The sequence below is a fragment of the Genypterus blacodes genome, unplaced genomic scaffold (assembly GCF_046128005.1).
Source record: "Genypterus blacodes isolate CSIRO-AG114 ecotype Tasmania unplaced genomic scaffold, CSIRO-AGI_Gbla_v1 ptg000015l_1, whole genome shotgun sequence".
Lineage (NCBI taxonomy): Eukaryota > Metazoa > Chordata > Actinopteri > Ophidiiformes > Ophidiidae > Genypterus > Genypterus blacodes.
Window position 1 is genome coordinate 3566105 of NW_027466829.1, and position 19662 is coordinate 3585766.

The window sequence follows — 19662 nt, forward strand, 5'->3', positions numbered from 1 at the left end:
GATAGATCCTTAACATCGTGTCTGTGTAGAAGTGTGTGTCCCTTTGAAGTCTGCTTATTCTCTGAATGTTTATGACTTGTGCCAATAACGTGTAGGAGTTTTCTAAGTTACGAAAAAAGAACTCAAAGTCCCCATCGGATCAACTTTCACTGTTTGTTTTCATTTGTGATGTTCAGCACATTTCACCAGTGTCTGAAAAAAAAGAAAAATAGTTTGAGCAACATTGTTACGCAAATCCACCCAGTAAACATGGTTTGGGTGAATAGTGGGTGGGAAGTTGTTTCTGTTAAGAGTACTGGATTTCCTTGAAATACATAAATAAGTCACCCAACCATAGAACATAGAACCATAGGACACTGTTTACCATTTAGCATGTGTAAGTGAGCTGACATACAGCCTGCTGAAACACAGGCACTGATTTAATGTTACCTTATCTGGAAATAAAATCCCAGTTTTAAACAACATTTGCACCTTGAGTTTTGCATTTTTTCCCCCTGCCATTTGGACCTGCTCCTGTTTGATTACACTGGAGCAAAACATTCTCTGTCACATAACAGGCCTCCGTATCTGTGATATTAAGAATCGCTGCAACTTTCTGGATTCATAGGGAACTACCAGTAATTGGGGTTTAAATAAATAAAATAACAATAATAATAACAATAGTAGTACTACTACTAATATTTATAAAACCAGTATTACAAATTAATCAAACAAATACACAAATAAATATCTATTACTAAGCGTCAACCAAAACAATCAAAAGTCAGCAGAAACCATTAAGTAGATTATCGAAATATGTAATTAATACATTATTAAAAACTGTTATCAAATCAATCTTTTTTCTTTACCATTACATTTAATTCCCACACAGTAATAAAGGCAAGTGTTGAGGGGTTGGAGAAGGATTTGTAGTCAATTTAAGAGTGGCCTCACTTGAGTCAATCCTACTTCCTATCTAACCAGTTTTTTTTTAGCATTTGTCTATGGTTTGTGTATTTCTAAATGTATAAGAAAAGTAGATGTATTCAGTTAGGTACTCCAGTACATTGCAAGAAATCTACATTTGAAGGAAAACGTTTCTGATCCGATAGCATCGATGATAAGAAATCGGTGTTCTGTTGATAAGCCTGTATGTGATGCTAGCTAGCAGCTAGCTAGTTACGCAGTAGCGGTTTGGCGTCGGCAGCTAGTGAAACGTTGGACCAATGCCTTAGAAAACCATTTTCATCGCCCTTCTCGTATTTTATGAATGTTGTCCGTAGATTTTAACGGACACAACTCTCAAGAAATAACCGTAAAATCGCCGATGTCAACCCAAGGCAGCTTACGGTTGGCAACGGCCGCATTTTCCCTTTTGGCCGAGTCTGCTAACTAGCTAGCAGCTACGGTTTTAGCGAAGATAGCCTGTTAGCAGCGCCTGTGATGGCACAGCTGGAGAGCGACTCGAGGAAAGAAGGTAGGCCACACACTGCGCTCTGACGCCCGCGTATACACCAGAATGCCTCAAATCATGTATTGTTGATTAATCCACGTACGTAAGTAAACACCGTTGATAATAAAGCGCAATAAAATGTGCGTTTTATCCATATTAGATGTCTGCTTGTTGGCCGTTTGTGCAGAAGGCTAAGTGAGCTAAGTGGTTAGCTCCTTAGCTTGGGCTCGGTTAACAGGGTGGCTAACGCTGTTTAATGAAGTTTTCTGCTTTATTCCGGCTGTCATGTTAGCTGGGGTGCTAAACTCAGTGACGGCGCTCGGGTAACGCTGCTAAACTGCAAACGCTGTCAATGACAACCGCTGTTTACTCGTTCACTCGAGACAACTGAGCCGTTTATTTTGGTGCGGGTTGAATCTAAAATGGCTTAACGCGTCTGACTCGTTTGGAAAAGGAGAAATGATAGGAATTGAGTGTAAATCACCCAGCTGGTGCTTCAACTCTGAACGCTAACCGGAGACCTTCATGTTCATCATAATCGAGACTCTGTTCAGTCCGAGTATAAACCAGATTAGTGTGTGTGTATGTGACAGTGTGGATGGTTTGGGGTTCAGTCAGTAGAGCTCCTCTTCCCCTCCGGTGCCGATGTTCACCCGTGTAAAGTCTTTGTTTGTGTGGACGTGACGGCTTCAGTCATCAGCTGCTGTGTGGAGCGTCTTTGGGTCAAACTGGAGGATTCTGGTTCAGTCCGTCTGTCTGTCCTGCTGTCCTCTGCTTCATACTGGTGTGTGTCGAGTCGCATTATGTTGCAAAGCTTCACATCGGGCTGCTTCACATCCTGATCCTCATTTGTCTCCTTTTTGTTTACGTTTTTATACAGTAAATGATTCATCAAGTAGATTAATCAGTGATTGCGGGGGAATATGATTTTGAAGCCTTATTGATGAGACATTGGTTGAATAATACAGCAACAGCTAAACTATGACACAACGAAGTATAAATGACTGACAGATATAATCTCCCTGAATAATAATAATAATGATCTACATGTGAAATGAAGGATACAAACAGAAGAGGTGATAAATGAGTTATACTAGTCTCCTATAGAGACCAATAATGAAATGAATTGTTTTGAAGAGAAGCTATAATGTCAAGTAGGTTGTTTATATGATCAGTCATCTTTTGTTCTAAACCAGGACTCTGGATCAACCACAGGACCCAAACCTGAGATCCCTCAGAGGGCCAAAGGGGATTAAAGGTGTTTCTGCAGGTATCTCACACTATACGCAGTTAATTTGAATGAAGATGCATTCATTTCTATGTGTATAAATGATTTGACACTTGAAGGCAGTGATGTGTGAAAATGCCCCTTAGATGCAGACTTTTAAACGTGTAGGTTCTCCTGTATATCCCACTTGTTCACCAATGAGCTAAGCGCAGTGTCACAGGACAGTTGGAGGACAGATGTGTCCTCTGCTCATCCTGAAACGTCCCCTGCACCTGTTCTCTCAGGAGCGTATCTGAGAATGTTATCCGAGGTCTGAGCAGGACAATTGCCACAACAACTTTTCCTGCATTCCACTTTATGCGCTCGCTCTCTCACATTCCTCCGTCCCGGACAATAGCTGGAACTTTTCCTGATCGGAGTGCATGAGTGACGGCGGCTTTAGCCGGTGTCCTAGCTGCACAAATCCGCACCAGCTAAAGCCGGCGATCGCCCCAGTGTGAAGTCAAAGGCTCGTTATGCTGTCTGATTTGTTTTTTCTAAATCATAATCCTGAGTTGCCTGCGCCAGGAAGTTGACTGAACGCATCTCTTTCACAATAATATTAATGCTAAGGGTATAGTATATTTTCTCCCGCAAGCCTCAGCCGGCGCCACATTCATCCTTCCCGTTCCCAGTGGGAGCTCACTGCTGTAGTGACCAGCGTCTCCTCCTGCTGCACACTGAGCAGCTCCTCTGCAGCAGGTGGGACAGCCTGGGGATGAGGCTCACTAACCAGGCTATGGTTCTAAAGTTGTGATTGTTAAGTGATGAAGAGAGGATGTTTCTTTGCTCTGTGAAAGCCTTCATCCTCTTCGGTGCACAGTATTGATCTATTGTCTCGTCGGTCCTCATCACCTCTACCAAGGAGTTTGTTCTTGTTCTGGATTGTGGGACAGTGAGTCTTGGGCAAATGAGCAATTGATTTGTTCGTGGCGCAGATCTGTTTCATCTTTATCAAATAATTAATTTCCATTCATAATAGCGGTATCATTCATGTTGCTATAGGAACGTCTTCAAGGTCAGAGAATGTGATGGTTTTGGTTATTCTTTTGTTTACCGCCCAACCTTTTGTGTATGTACAGGTACACAATGCACAGTAGCACGTCTAAATCTTTACATTAAATCTCTATCCCATGGTGTTAAAGGAACACTTCCCTTATCGAGTCATTTGCATTCATGTGATTTCTCTTTTTCGGTGTATTCATGGAAAATGTACATAAAGATGCATGGTGCGTTAGCGGGAACACTTCGTCCTTGGTGAAGGTTTGACTGCTGAGTGTTTTCTTTGAGTTGTAGTCTGTATGCATGTGCAGAGCCTGACTCTCCTGACACTCCTGAGTTCCTGCTCTTTAGGCAAAGTTTGCCTGTTTGTCAATTTAACTCCCAGCTCAATGTTTGAAAAAGCAAATGTGTCATTCAAAGTCAGTTTTGAACGCCGGGGCTTCTGGGTGTTTCAGAGCCACGAGCTGACGTTGTGCAACATCCTCTAGAAGCAGATGCAGTGAGTTTGGCCACATGTGGTGCAGTCATGAAACAGACCATCAAGTCATTCAGATGTTCAGTTACAGTTTGGACCCAATGTGAAGTTGTGATCAGATGTGCAGCGGCTCCTTCTTACTGAGGAGGTCTGGAGCTAAGATGGGAATATTCAGGGTTTCGTGGCTTTCATCACAACCTTTTGTAGATCTAGATGTGACCTTTGCTGCTCTGCGTGCCGGGACGTATACGAGCTCTGCAGCCAAACACTGAACCAAAACAGTCAGGACTCCCAAACCTGACCAGCAGCTCCCTCCAGTCCAAACCAGGCTGACCTGAGAGAGTTCACTCTGGGACACGGCAGGTGTGTGGCCAGCAGGAAGTTGTGCGCTTGGCTTTGATCACAGCAAGCGCGCACAGCCTGGTTAGCAGGACTTGTCAATATTTTCACACCGCCTCCTCATACACCACACCCAGTGCACTGTCGCCTGCAGCGGAGGAATGGTGCCAGAATATCGATTTACTACTGTTTCCTCATTTCAACTCAGGGTTTAAGGAGTTGCAGCATTTCATCACACACAAAGACTTTCCTCCACTCAGATTATTCATTTAAGTTGTAGTTCTTACATGACAGACTTCCCAAGTGGAGGTGTCAGGTGAAGGGTCATAGGGCAGACGACTACAAGTCTCTCACGGAGATCACAGGAGCAGATCTGCTAACAGAAATCCCAGCATGCAAAGCTGCAAAGATTAGATCTTATCTTCCCCACTTGTGCTGAATCTGTGAAGTTAAACATCTGTACACATTGATTTACATCCTGGCTCATTGTAGTGTCTCCTGTTGTTCATGATTACTGAAGTCAGGGAGCAGTCGGATGCTTTCAAACAGGTCCTCATTTACCCAAACCTCCCACCCTTTATTTACAAGTGACAATGAGTCTAAACACTGAACTGATTCTGTTAATGTTCACCGTCAGCATCCTTTTGGTGTTGGGTTTGGATAAATGGGTCAAACTCCACATGTTTACTCTCAGTTTGATTGATTGTGTTTTTTGATGAAACATGGAGCAAAGATTTTAATTATTGATTTGTAATTATGATTGATTTTCACATCTGGGCCGGAACTTAATGAGCTGAGTGTAAATGGTTGAGGAGGTGTGAAAGATGTAATGACTGACTGTGACCTGCTCCTGTCGTTATGGTTGGCTAAGTTCATGTTGTGTTTCTGAAGCAGCAGCTGTTGACTGTTGTGGTCTCTTCCAGCCTAGACTCTGCATGGCGAGGGACTGGCAGCAGTGGGAGTGAGCAGCCAATCAGCCAAGGCCTCCAGTAGCAACATGGCGTCTCGACAGAGGAACTCGGTCCGTATCCTGTCCAACAGGGAGCGAGGCTCCCAGACCTTTGGCTCCCAGCGGCTCCTGCAGCTGCTCGTAGAGGAGAAAGTGCGCTGGATGAAATGGCAGAGTCAGGTATCTACTAAACAAAGAGTTACACACACACACACACACACGTCTACACACTACACTACACAAATCATCATTCAGCGTCTGATCTTGTCTGAATTGTTGTCATTGACACCATGCAATATGAAATATCTGTGGAATGTGATACCCAGTGTAGCCGCCGCCGCCTCGCTGTCAGAGCATCAGCGGGCTGCACGGCCGCCGGCTGCCACTAACGCAGCAGAATGAAGAACAAAAGGCTGCGCTTCACTCACCAGCTGACTGATTCCACACCACTCTGGCAGATAGAATGAGAGTATTTTCAAAACTGATCCCAGGCGACTGCGTTACATTGAGGTCTAACACGGCCGGAGCCAACAGTGAGCCGGCGTCTCTTCACTCTGAGCGGCACCAGACTTTGGTCACACTGCTCAGACTTGTTACTCCGTTGTTACTCAAACATGCTTTACTTGAATCTGTCTGTCTGAATCAAACACAGCGGTCAGTGTGTGTGTCAAACCAAAATCACCCCAAACAGCTCCTGTCTGTCCTCTCTGGACCAACACTGGTCTCATTGTCTCCGTCTCTAAACCTGACTCCAGACCACGAGACTATTCAAACGTTGCCCAGTGAGGGTCGAGGCTGAGAAGCATCCAGGCCCACGAAGAGCCGGAGCATCTGAAATCAAATTAGAATCATTTTTCACAAGATACTGTATGTCAGTGTTACTACAAGGCAACATCATCAGAGGCTCTTACTCCAGGCCTTTCATATGAACTGTATGCCCAAACTGTGAAGAGTGAAGCAAACAAACCTGATGAACTCGTGGATGTAAGTCGCTTTCTTTCTCATCTTTATCTAAAATCCATTTGGCTGCTGGTGCAGAGCTTATCACTCCACACAGAGTAACAGAGTGTCATTACTTCACTTCAGACCGTCCTCCTCTGCCTCCCTGTGCTGCAGCTTTGTCCTCTGTGTGCGATTGAATGCAGGTAACTAAGCGTGAGGATGTTTGTGTGTTTGACAGAAAGTGGAGCTGCCGGACAGCCCTCGCTCAACGTTCCTGCTGGCGTTCAGCCCAGACCGGTGAGGAATTCCACTCTGACGCTGTGACGAGAGGAGTAGAATGTTTCAGGGATCGTTCAGGAAACGTATTGACACAAGTTAGAAATGCTCCTAAAGCCATGTTTAGCTGCTGACGTGTGTGTGTGTGTGTGTGCGCGCTCAGGATTCACTGACAGCACTGTGAAACAAACTGGGAGATTAAAATGCTTAAATAGTTCATCTGGATCTGTCAGGTTGTGCTGTTTGGTTGCTTTATGTTTATGAGTGAAGGGGAATTGACAGAGGTGTGTTTCTCTTATTAATGCTGTAATTATTTATGTTAAAGAGCCAAAGTCGACCTGGAGGCTTGAGTTGAGTTTTAATAATAATATAATCAAGTATGAAATGTGTAATGGTGTGTTTCCCTCTCTTCTCCCCTCAGGACCCTTATGGCTTCCACACATGTCAATCACAACATTTACATAACGGAGGTGAAGACTGGAAAGTGCCTACATTCCTTAGTGGGCCACCGTAGAACCCCCTGGTGTGTGACCTTTCACCCCACTATTCCCGGCCTGGTGGCCTCCGGGTGCCTTGATGGCGAAGTCCGCATCTGGGACCTGCATGTGAGTACGGCAGTCTGGCACGTACGCTCTGGGTAATTGTTGCCCCGGGACGGCTCGCAACACTAACAAGCGCTCCTTATGTCCGCAGGGCGGGAGCGAGAGTTGGTTTACAGAAAGCAATGTTGCCATCGCGTCGTTGGCCTTCCACCCGACCGCTCAGCTCCTCCTCATCGCCACCAACAACGAGCTCCACTTCTGGGACTGGAGCCGACCGGAGCCCTTTGCTGTGGTCAAAACTGGCAGCGACACAGAGAGAGTCCGGTGGGTCCTGTGGGGAGAGGGGGGGGGGGGCTAGTGAGGGCCTGTGAATATAAATCAGCACAAATGGCCTTGAGTCAACCACACGTGTCTCTTCAGATCGTCTCGGATCATGAGATTGCCGATGATGGGAGGATCAGTGAATGAAACTTGCTCCATGCTCCAATCTTTCATTCATTTATGCAAACTGTGTGTTTCAGGTTGGTGAGGTTTGATCCTCTGGGTCACAACCTGCTGACGGCTATAGTGAACCCGTCCAACCAGCAGGTGAGAAATGTTTCACTCATTATTGTTGGTGATGTAGAGACTTAAGGTTTTCTGGTCCAAACAGGACAGAGCAGAGCAATCAGCCCTGTAAACAGTTCAACCTAAACAATGCAGCACCCAGAGCCCCTTTACTGCAGTAGAATAACACTAAAGCTCATCCTCACTTCAGTCAACCAAATATGTGCAACAAATGGCTCTCAGTCTCCAGACCAATTCTCAGCTGTGTCACCTGCTTCTCCTTCAGAACGAGGACGACTCTGAGGTTCCTATGGACAGCGTTGAGCTGCCTCACTTTCGGCAGCGCTCCTTCCTGCCTTCCCAGCCGGTTCGCCGCACACCCATCCTCCACAACTTCCTCCACATCCTGTCATCCCGCTCCCCGGGAGCTCAGCCTGGAGGTGAGCAGGCTCGTAGTCTGGCTGAGGGGGGCAGCACAGTTGGAGAAAGTCCCAGCATGCCTCTGGCCCAGTACCCGGCCCCTGAACGTGGGCCTCCCTTCCCCGGCTGCACTCAGCACCTGGGCATGGTCTGCCTGTGCAGTCGCTGCTCGGTCAGTCGCAGCACCTCTCTGGGCCTGGAGGGCTCGTCTGCAGGCGCCGCCAATCCCCGGGTGTCGTCAGAAACCCCCCTGCTGCCGACAGCTTCCACTTTCTCTTCAGCGCGTACAGAACCCAGACAGCCGTCGGAGCGCCCTTCAGCCTTTACCTCCGTCTATTACAGCGCCGGCACGTCACTCAACACCACGGCCCCGAGCGGCGTGGAGCCTCACTCCTCCGTCAGGCCGGGGCACGACTGGACACGCAACCTGCTTAACATGCGGGAGGGCGTCGTCGGGCCCAGCATGCTGCCTCCCAGAACCAGCTCCTCTTCCTCCATCAGCCTCCTGTCAGTGCTCCGCCAGCAGGACGGCTCGTCCCACTCCCCCGTCTACACCTCCGCCACCGAGGGGAGGGGCTTCCCTCCACAAGGAGCGGAGTCCGGGAGCCGAGAGAGCGCCAGCACCAGCAGCGGCCACCACCCGTTCTGGGAGGGCTCACGCACCAACACGGCTTCCTTCCGTAACGTGCTTCAGTGCAATCTGAGCCGCTACTTCATGGAGTTTGACCGCATGCAGGACCTGGAGCCGCCGTTAGGGGGCAATGTGGCGGAGGGTACCCAGGAACAGAACCAAGAGTTGTTGAATAATAATATGGACCCAGACAGACCGGGACCTTCCTCCTCATCGTCCTCTTCCTCCTCCTCCCCCACCATCATTCACTACCAGCCCCCTCCCCCTCCCCCTCCCTCCCACAGCTTGGAGAACAATATTCCTGCCCCGGCCTCCAGAGGCCACCTGAACCGCTGTCGGGCGTGCCACAATCTGCTGACCTTCAACCACGACTCTCAGCGCTGGGAACGCACCAGCCAAACCTCCTCCACCTCTGCCTCCACTCTGGAGCCCCCTCCTTCATCCTCCTCCACCTCTTTTCCTCCCCCCTCCCCCTGGCAGCCCGAGGAGAGCAGGAGGACACACGACGGCCAATCCCAGGAGAGAGGGGCCCCTCTGGAGCCCAGTGAGCAGCCGCTTCCTGCTGCAGGCGGCGGCGGCGGCAGCGATGGTGGAGGAGGAGTGGGAGCGGTGACCTTCCCCATAGCCCCATCCTCCAGCCAGCCGGCGGAGCAGCCGGTGGGTTTGGTGTACAACCAGGACACGGCGCAGTGGGAGAGGGTGTACCGGCAGGCAGCTACAAGCAGAACCACAGAGCCACCGGAGGCCTTAAGCCAAGAAATGCCTGTAGATCCCCCAGATGAGGACTCGCTGAGGAGGTAAGAAGCCGTTTCAGAAGGACTTCAGCTTTACTGTACTACTAGACTGTACTGATGTAGACGAAGGAAGCAGCCTCTGCTTCACGCTCACAGATTTATTTAGCACACAAATGAAACAAATCAAGGAAAACTCTCAGCTTTTATTTCCCTTCTGTCCCCTCTGAGCTCTGTCAGTGAGGCCCTGACTGATCTCTACATGTTGTGTGTCTGTGTGCTTTAAGAGTGTTGCCCCTGACCCTCCGTCCTGTGATTCTCTGTTTCCTCCTCACAGGAGACTGTTAGAATCATCGCTGCTAACGTTGTCTCGCTATGACATGACGGGATCCAGAGACCACCCCATCTACCCCGACCCAGCCAGGTACAACACGCCTCAGCACCCGTGTTCACACGCACACACGCAGCTCACACACGCCTCCACGCCGTCACTCAGTCACTCCTGGTCCGTCTAAGCAGAGGGAGGGAGAGAGATGAAGGAAGTACTTTAACCTCCGTCACAAACTGTTTGCTGACGTCACTAACTCACTTAGTCACAGTTAGTCTCAATCTGCGGCCTGTTAGACGGCCAGAGAGTCCAATGATTCCACCGCTTCCTGTGCACATTAGGAATTGGCCTGTAGCCCAAATTCTTTGACAGAGTGTGGCACGGCTGTGTGTCTCTGCTGTGTATCTGCAGATCCGGCCCGGTGCGACACACAGCTCCTTGTCTGTTGCCCCCCCCCCCTATGTTGCCATCATCCATGTTGTGATTGGCGATGTTGGCTTTCCCCCTCATGAGGTCGACTCTGTGCCCCGTCGCTGGGCTCTGCCGCCTCATCTTACAAACGGCAGAGTCAGCAGTAGCTCTGCTCGGAGAGGCCGACTCTGACACAAAGCTGTCTCTGTTTGGTAGAAACTACAGCCTCGTAATTATTATGTTTGAAGAAGAAAAGTTTCTGTGGGATCTCTTTGATTTATGAGCCAAAGTGTGTGCAGGGTCACAGAGTCTCACTGCGTAACGCTGGATTAAAGGGGGGCTTCCTGTTCTGGAGCCGGATGCCAGGACCGAGCTGCTCACAAGGGTTAAGAGTTTAAGACGACTGCTTGTCCTTACGGGCCCGTCAGCAGTGAAGGAAACAACCAGGGGCAGAGGGCAACACTGTTCCTTATGCTCCACATATCTGCCCAGACAAATAATTGTAAAGCGTTATGAATTAGGTCATGAGTTTATTGTTGTCTGTTACCTGAGAACACAAATTTCTCATTGGTGAAGAAAGCGGTCCAGTACGCCGTGAAGCAGGCAGGGAGCGACCATAAGAGACGACAAGCCGCCTGCTGTCAGGGAGCAATCAGCCACTTAGTCAGAAGCTGAGATCTTCACCTTTTATTGGGTTCAAATTTGAAGTCGGCACTGATCAAATTCCTGTAATGACTCGAAGATGAAGAAGCGCTTCCGCAACATCTGCTGACCTCCCCTGAGCCGCTCTGACTTCTGTGTACCAGCACCTTAACCTTCACTCTGAACATGTCTTCCTCTGCGTTGCCCAGACTTTCCCCGGCAGCTTACTACGCCCAGAGAATGATCCAGTATCTGTCCAGGCGGGACAGCATTCGCCAGCGCTCGCTCCGCTACCAGCAGAACCGCCTGCGGGCCATGTCCTCTTCGTCGGACAGCCCCTCCGCCAACCCGCCGGGCTCCATGGACAACAGCGAAGTGGACTTTGAGGAGCTGGAGTAAGAACCACTCTACTGCCTTTTGGCGTTTCATGGCCATCCAGTAGAGCAGAGTGAGGGAAGGGAACAGAGCCAGTCGCCTCTCCCAGTAGTCTCCATTATACTGTGATGTTATTGTGACATTCTGTTTGGCTAATGAGTCAGCAGGGGTGTGTCTCTCTGATGTCAGACGGTAAATAAGAAGCATTGTTTGCTCAGCATAAACCTGTCGATACGCCGCCGCCTCAGGGCTCTGGCACGTCTGTCATTACACAGCTGCACACTCAACCTGCCACAGTTTAGCTTATCGGGCCATTAAGATGTAAGAGTTTGACTTCATCTCTGTGTTTGTCCGTATTTGCTGATGCCGCCACGGCGTCTGGACTTCCAGCGCACAGGCTTATCTCTGATGTGATTGGTCAGGTCTGTGGGATGCCACCAGGTCCTTAACTCAGCCACACGATTCCTCTGCTCCCTCTCTCTCTGTGACCATGGTTACTATGAACAGACACAAATATAGTGGTCCCTCAGATGAAGACCGTGACCCAGATTGTCCACCGAGTGGCGTTTTAGCACTGGCCTAGTGGAAGGGATAGGAGGGAGGGTAGTTACTGTCCTTCCGAGCTTAAATGGTTACCTGGGCTGTCTTGTGTTCCCAGCACATTGCAGGAGGAGCAAACTGACCTGTGTGTTGAGGCAGTGTGTTCTGTTCTGTGTAACTTAACCATTTTCTCTCTCTTTCCCTCTCTCTCTCTGTCTCTCCCTCTCTCCTCTCCTTTTTGTTTCCAGTGATAATGGAGACCGAGCGAGGCACAGGACGCCACGGAACGCCAGAATGTCGGCGCCCTCGCTGGGTCGTTTTGTCCCACGGTAATCAGCGCTCTGAGCCTGAGTCACAGCGGCCTCACAGTCCGCTTGGCTGCTCTCAGTGAGGAGTCGGAGCCGAACACACAGCTGACTGTTTGGCTTCTGCAGGGTTTCAGATTTCACTCTCACAACCAGATTTAATTTTAGAGATCCCGATCCTCTTCAGTGGGCTGTTGGGTTTGATGCTCTCTCCTTTGTTTCCCCCCAGGCGCTTCCTTCTTCCTGAGTACCTGCCCTACGCCGGGATCTTCCACGAGAGAGGGCAGCCTGGCCTGGCCACACACTCCTCTGTCAACAGAGTACTAGCTGGTAAATGCACTGGAACACTATCAAACATAAAGTCAGTAGCTTGGAGGCGACCGGTGAAGCGTCGCCCATCGCTGCCCCGCCCCCTTTTTGTCTCCTTCTGCTTCGTCCTTGACCGTGTTGCTTTTCTCTACAGGGGCGTCGATCGGCGACGGCCAGTCTGCGGTGGCCAGCAACATTGCAAACACAACCTACCGTTTGCAGTGGTGGGACTTCACCAAGTTCGACCTGCCGGAGATCAGCAACGGTGACGCGACTCATCAATCAAACTCAAAGACCTATAACTTTTCACTATTCCCACTCAATGACGGTGTGTGTTTTGTGTCTTCAGCCTCGGTCAACGTTCTGGTGCCAAACTGTAAGATCTACAACGACGCCAGCTGCGACATCTCTGCGGACGGTCAGCTGCTGGCCGTCTTCATCCCCAGCAGTCAGCGCGGCTTCCCGGACGAGGGCATCCTGGCCATTTACTCGCTGGCTCCACACAACCTGGGGGAGATGCTCTACACCAAGAGATTTGGTACTGTACCTTTATTGGACAGTAAGTGTTGCCTAGGCCAGCACTCGCACTGTGATTACCACAGTGACAGACCCTTTGGTCCCTTTAGAAATCCTTCATTAGGTCCAAATTTAGTGTTCAACCGGTGCCCAAATTTAGTGTGGTGAGAGAATGTGATGAAGAGCTTTAGAGAGTGAGGTTTTGGGAGTGAGAAGGTTTCACAGTGAGGTCTGAGGTGAGCAGGTTCTTCTCTAACATGGCTCTCTAATGGAACGGTGTGATGTTTGTCTTTGCACAGGGCCAAACGCCATCTCTGTCAGCCTCTCTCCCATGGGCTGCTACGTGATGGTGGGCTTGGCGTCACGCAGAATCCTGCTACATCCCACCACCGACCACATGGTGGCGCAAGTCTTCCGCCTGCAGCAGCCCCATGGAGGAGAGACGTCCATCAGGGTGAGACAGGGCAGAGCAGCCAGCACGTCTGCTTTTTTTAAAACACCTTTTCATCGAGCGTTTGAGGTTCCACTTTATTATGCTTTTGCACTCGGGTCACTTTTGATGCCAATTTCCTGTTTTTGCACGTTGCACTTTTAATCGCTAAGCCGGTTGTCAGCGTGTGTGTGTGATTTGACGGCTGCTGTGTTTCAGATGGTGTTCAACGTGGTTTACCCCATGGCGCCGGACCAGAGGCGCCACGTCAGCATCAACTCGGCTCGCTGGCTCCCAGATCCGGGGATGGGCCTGGCGTACGGAACCAACAAGGGAGACCTGGTCATCTGCCGGCCTGTGTGAGGCTCCTAACTCTGTCAAGCTGGAGAGCAGCACTCATTAATAAAGCTTTTAAACCACGTGTTTTAAGATTAATTGCAATTAAGTGCAGATCTTTCACAAGGAAAACTAACTAAAGCTAAAGCAGCTGGGCCGCTCCTGACAGAGACCCTGGAGCGTTAGGAGCGCTAGATTAAGCTTTATATCTGGACCTGAACAGACAGAAGCTTGTCTCACATTCAAGATGGGTTTGTGTGAAAGAAATCCTTTAAAAAGTTCAACCCCATATTGAGTTTGTGCTGTAGTGTCAGGAAGGAGACGCACAAGTGACATGGATTTGCCCAAACCCACCAAAATCGTCAATCCTTTGTTAAATCCTGCTAACAGACGGATAAAGGATGCAAACATCTCTTCCTTAGCGAAGGTGGTGATTTATTGATGAGTACAGATTTTTCATGTTTAGCTACGTTTCAAAACAATGCACCTTAAAGGTCTTTGAGTCGCCCTTCACAACACCAACTCTAAACCTAAGAACTCTTTAACAGCCCAGTCCGAGTGTAGAGTATAGAGTGTGGTAGAAGAGTGTAGTTGTGCGTCCAGCCTTTCTCTCCCTCTCCTCTGAGCCGCACAGATCATCAGATGGAACGAGCTTCCCCCTCCACCCCCTCCACAGTGAGAAATTAACTGATTTAATTATCTTAATGGCCATTGTGGACAGGAAGACCATAAATTGGAGCAGGTCAATTAGCGCTCTTAATGAGGTCGTGGTCTGTGATTCCAAGAAGAAACCCCTGGTCTGTTATTGAGACTTCCTGAATGAGATTAATGAGTGGCGTGTGTGTTTAGGTTCTATCGAAGTGACGGTGAGAGCCCGGGGGAAGCCATCGGAGAGCCGCTGTTCTCCGTCAACAACAGCGGAACCAGCCGGACCCGGGGTTCTGACAGGCCAGGGTGAACACTTGTTCTTGTTCCCCATGCAGACAAAACTCCAGAATGGATTCAGGATTTCTGCCATGTTTGATTATGCAGCGCTGAAACTAAAACTGCTTCTGTAATTGCTTTTCAGGCCAAACCGCTCCGGCTGGAGACTGGACAGAGACATGGGTCTGATGAACGCCATCGGTCTGCAGCCTCGACATCCCGCTCCCTCCGTGACCTCGCAGGGAACCCAGACGCCAATCATCCAGCTGCAGAACGCAGAGACCCAGACGGAGAGGGAGCTGCCAGAACCCAGCGTCTCCCAGCCGGCCCCCAGTACTGACACACACACACACACACACACACACACACACACACACACACACACACACACACACACACACACACACACACACACACACACACACACCTGACACTCTCACTAGCAAAGTTTAGGAAGTGCAGCGTTGAACCTGCTGATGTGTGTTTCTTCTGAAGTGATCGAATCTGTGTTCAGCACCGTCTCGTGTCTGTCCTCAGCAGATGTCCCTCAGGACGGTCCATCCACAAGTCGTGGATCTGAGGGACAGCGGGAGTCGTCTCAGGCCGTGGGCGCCCAGGATGGGGCCCTGGGGGACGCCTCGTCAGAGCCTAACACCTCCACAGCTAACACTGGTACTCCTCCACACTCTGCAATGATTTGAAAGCCTGCTGGAAGGTTTAATTCTGCCTTTTACCTTGTTTGTAATGTTTACAGTGTCACATGTTGCTGTTTAAACCTCCAGGACTGCCTGAGTTAATGATGTTTTAGTTTCTGTGGAGTCGGTGTTATGGCTGCATGAGTGCTGGATAACTGGCAGCTGTGTGTGACAAAGTTCAGCTGTGAGATGTGTGTTTGTGTTAAAGAAGGAGGTGGAGCTGCTTTCCACCGTCTAATCATCATCATCCTCCTCTCCTCGAGTCTGTCCATGTTTCTCTCAGAGCAGAGCAGATTAACGACCTCATGTTTGGGCTTTAATGAGAGAAATCCAAAGTAAATAGGAGAAAGAGTTAGATGAGTTTACAAGCGTCCACTTGGTGAACTACATTTGGTTGAATAGTTAAACTGGGGCTTCCCTCAGTGACCTCATAAGTGAAGTTGTTGCGTTGCGTTGTTTACTGCAGGAGAGTCTTCTGAGTTCGGCTCAGGAGAAGACGCTCTGGCACGGATCCGCCGGCTGATTGCCGAGGGCGGCATGACGGCGGTGGTCCAGCGGGAGCAGAGCACCACCATGGCCTCCATGGGGGGCTTCGGGAACAACATCATCGTCAGCCACCGCATCCACCGCGGATCCCAGACGGCGGCGGGACGCCCTGCTGTCGACCCCACCGCCGCGGCGGCCTCCTCTTCCTCAGGTCCTCTCCTCCTGACCCCACCCCAGGCCCACCCTTACCCCCTGCCGGACCCCCAAGCTTCCAGCAACACATCTGAACAGCTGGCCCCCATGTGGGGCCCCCAGGTGCTGCCGGGCCCCCAGCCCTCCAGCCTGTCTCTGACTGTGGACATGGACGACGTCTTTGACGCGGGACGGATGGACGGCGTGTTTGACGCCGGACAGGTGGACGACAGCTCCCTGCCGGGCCCCTCCTCTTCCTCCCTACTCTTGTCTTCCCCTTCTCCGGCCTCCTCCTCCTCGTCCTCCCCTCACAGTCCCCTCCCCAGCGGCGGCAACAGCCGTGCGAGCCCGGGCGGTTACCATGGCGACCCTTACAGCAGGTAGTGGAGTCGTCGGCCAGGAGAAGCCGAGCGTCGGCCGGTCGGTTCGCTGAGGGCGCTCCTCAAAGCCTTATCAGACAAAGAACGGGTGCTGCTCCGACTCTGCACAGGGTCTCCCACCGAGAGAAGAAGGGACACGACAGCCCCCCCATCCACAACCCCCCCAACCCCAACCCCCCAGACCTAGAGTGGCATTGGTGATCAGTGTGCACTTCCTCTGCACTTAAACAAACCAGACTGAAGCTGAACCGCGATCATTCCACATCAGAAAGGGCTCCTACTTGAACGGAGACCAGCCGCCGCCGCTGAGCTCCTCTCTGCCCGTCTCTCTAAGCATCTGCATGATGGAAGACAAGGTTCCTCTAATCCAAGTGCCATGTAGGGGGGCGTGGTTTCTCTTTCTTACACACTCACACACACACACACACACACACACACTCACACACACACGCATTTACTCCAATGTGCTGCATTCAGTGCCATGTGATGTTGAAATTTGATGTGAACTAGTGCGTGATTGAAGTGTTTAAAACGTGAATTCAGCACTACTTTATTTGAAGCCTGTTTTGTACCACGTGTAACTATGATCATGTTAGAAAACAGAACCCCCACGTCGGAGGCTGCGTGCGTCTGCCTGTGTCTGGACTCTGCCTCGCCAGGATGTTACTCTGTTCCGTGTGGAGATCTGTGCTCAACCACTCAACTGAGAACAGAACCTTAGACTGAAGTGAATCTACTGCATGTCACTTCAGTCGCGCTGCAGCTCCAGTTTCCCCCACGAAACAACAACAACAACAATTCATTTAAAAGGCTGAAGAGGAGAAGAACCATTTCCTGTTAGGGATCTTCATCTTGCCTCCCCGCCCGCCCCCCACTCAGTTGCTGTGTGTGTGTGTGTGTGTGTGTGTGTGTGTGTGTGTGTGTGTGTGTGTGTGTGTGTGTGTGTGTGTGTGTGTGTGTGTGTGTGTGTGTGTGTGTGTGTGTGTGTGTGTGTGTGTGTGTGTGTGTGTGTGTGTGTGTGTGTGTGTGTGGCAGGTGATCAGATGAAACCCAGACAGCTAAAACAGGCATGAATGCGTCTGATCGCCCAAACAAATGACAGCGTTTGAGCAGAAATCTCAAAAAGTCACAAATCTGGATCTCGGCTCAAATCCCAGTCGGCACAAACGGCCGACTGGGAGCAGACGTGTGTGGAGCCGACTGTAGATGGAGTCTAGATGTGGTGGTTTCTCAATTACCAACAGTAAATTCCTTCTTTTCCATCTGAAGTTCCAACAAATCACTGACTCACTAAAACACAGAGATCATTATTCTCTCTCTCTCTCTAGGGAAACTAAATGTCTCCCCTCAGCAGCTGGCAGAGCGATAAACCTCTTATTGAAATGCTTCAGATTTGTCTTAAATTCCACCCTAAAGGTTTGATGTTAGCCGCTGCTGCTCTGTGTTCAGGAGCTCAGACTAACGGCTCACAGGAAGGGCGAGAGCCAGAATCCACGCCATCCACAAACCAGCTTGTCTGTGCTTGTAGTCAATTGTATGAAATGCAAACGCTGTGTGAGTGAGTGAGTGTGAGTGTGTGACGGATTCTGAGACCTACACTTGCCACCATGAGAGCAATGTGGAATTATGTGAATATAAGTAACCAGGTGTGTGTGTGATGTGTTCCTGTAAGTTGAGAGAGAGAGAGAGTGAGTGTGTGTGTGGTAGCCTTAGCAGGGATAAGTGTGAGTGTGTGTCTGAGTGGGGGGGGTCAGGAGGCACATGTAGCATCTCTCAGCCCCCCCCCCCCCCAGTCCTGCAAAGGAAACAACGAAGAAAACTTGAATTTTTTGATCAAGCGCTACTTTTCCTCCCCCGCCTGTTAGACTGTACAGTGAAAGCTCTGTGCTGTTTGTTTTTAAAGGTTTTTGTTTTTTTTAAACTGTTATTTACACATGTGCTTAGCCTCCACACACACACTCTCTCACACACACACACACACAAACAAGCTTCGTAGGGTTTGTGTACTGATAGTGTTTTAGTTGTGTGTGTGCGTCTCTGGTTATAAGGGGGTGAGGGGAGGGGGGGGGTGACACCACATTACAAATAACGGACCTATTGAAATGAAGACGTGGAGGGAGGAAGAGGAGGAGGAAGAGGAGCAGCAGCCCAGGGCGGAGCTCTGCAGTGAGACTGTGTGATTCAAAACAAAGCTGTTTACCTTTTTTTTTTCCCTTTTTTTTTCTTTTTTTTTTTCTAACTTTTATTTGTGCAGGTTAGTCCAGGTGAGATCAGGGATCTCGTTTCCACGGCGACCTGGCAGGAACAGCGGCTGCATGTAAAGGAAAGGCGAACGTTTAGAGCTGAGAGGGAGCGAGAGAGAGAAACACAAGCAGGGAAAGAGAACAGACTGATCTGAATGCTCCTCCTGGCTTTACTTGAGTAATGAACATTTTAAAGACAATTTACTTGGCCGATTGTGTGTCTGTCTCTGTGTGTGTGTGCGTGCGTGTGTGTGGGTTATTGGTGGGTATATGTGCCCCTTCTCCTGTGAATGATAAACTGCACCACCTTATATTCAGCTGGTATACAAAGGTACAAGTGTCACCAAATAGCCCTGCTTTATCAAACTGTCACGTTTGTACAGCTCAGACCACCAGATCATTCTTTGCTTTGACTTTTAGACGTCTTGTAATTAAAGAGCTTTGAGAGTTTCCCCTGTGCTCGGAGGGTGTTGTTGAAATGTGACGCTCGTACGGTCAAACCTGGCCCAGCTGATGGGGTTGGTCTCTGTGTTGATGATGTCATACTGCAGTCTTCTAAGAATCAGGACATGGACAGATCTCCATGCTCTCACTTTCATTCAGGCGTCTGTTTGAAATGCTTTAATGTGCAAAAAAGACCCACTTGTATTCTTGCTGGCTGTGCTTTGATTGAAGGTACTGTCTCTTTAAGATCACCCACTCCCCCCCCATGCTCTGTTCTGATTGGCCCTCACTAACCTTGTACTTCTCACTGTTTTTGCACATTAAAGATGTTCAAAGTAGACCCATGAATAAAAATAACAACATAAAAAATCTGCATGCTTCTCCTTTTAAAATCCCTCCCCAGGTTTGTTTTGTCGCCCCCTGGTGGCTGGATTGGTTCACTACGCAGGGCGCAGGAAATGTTGGGATTTGTCATTTTTGGGTTTCTATGGAGGACAGACTTTCAGAAGAGATGAGGCCTTTTGTTCTTCCCTCTAAACTCCCTACAGTATTCC

General features: G+C 49.7%; 1 protein-coding gene across 8 annotated transcripts; it reads left to right on the forward strand.

Annotated features, from left to right (window-relative positions):
* The first annotated feature begins 1142 nt into the window (after positions 1-1142).
* Positions 1143-19283, forward strand: ambra1b (autophagy/beclin-1 regulator 1b). Of its 8 annotated transcripts, none has more exons than XM_076170502.1 (20): positions 1143-1456; positions 2629-2702; positions 5439-5644; positions 6645-6703; positions 7104-7287; positions 7376-7548; positions 7746-7812; positions 8057-9618; positions 9890-9976; positions 11143-11328; positions 12097-12177; positions 12383-12483; positions 12617-12727; positions 12812-13021; positions 13278-13432; positions 13628-13767; positions 14594-14698; positions 14814-15001; positions 15206-15340; positions 15830-19283. In XM_076170502.1, exons 3-20 carry the CDS (start codon positions 5513-5515, stop codon positions 16423-16425), a joined length of 4272 nt encoding a protein of 1423 aa, XP_076026617.1. In that variant the 5' UTR covers positions 1143-1456; positions 2629-2702; positions 5439-5512; the 3' UTR covers positions 16426-19283. The 8 variants fall into 8 exon arrangements, with proteins under 8 accessions (XP_076026617.1, XP_076026633.1, XP_076026641.1 ...); XM_076170518.1 differs by having other exon boundaries at positions 15209-15340; XM_076170526.1 differs by having other exon boundaries at positions 12812-13000.
* The last annotated feature ends 379 nt before the right edge of the window (positions 19284-19662 follow it).

Coding starts and splice junctions, on each gene's coding strand:
- ambra1b (XM_076170502.1), top strand. CDS start 5,513: ATGGCGTCTCGACAGAGGAACTCGGTCCGTATCCTGTCCAACAGGGAG. Junction 9,619..9,889: donor GATGAGGACTCGCTGAGGAG/GTAAGAAGCCGT, acceptor TCCTCCTCACAG/GAGACTGTTAGAATCATCGC. Junction 9,977..11,142: donor ATCTACCCCGACCCAGCCAG/GTACAACACGCC, acceptor TGCGTTGCCCAG/ACTTTCCCCGGCAGCTTACT.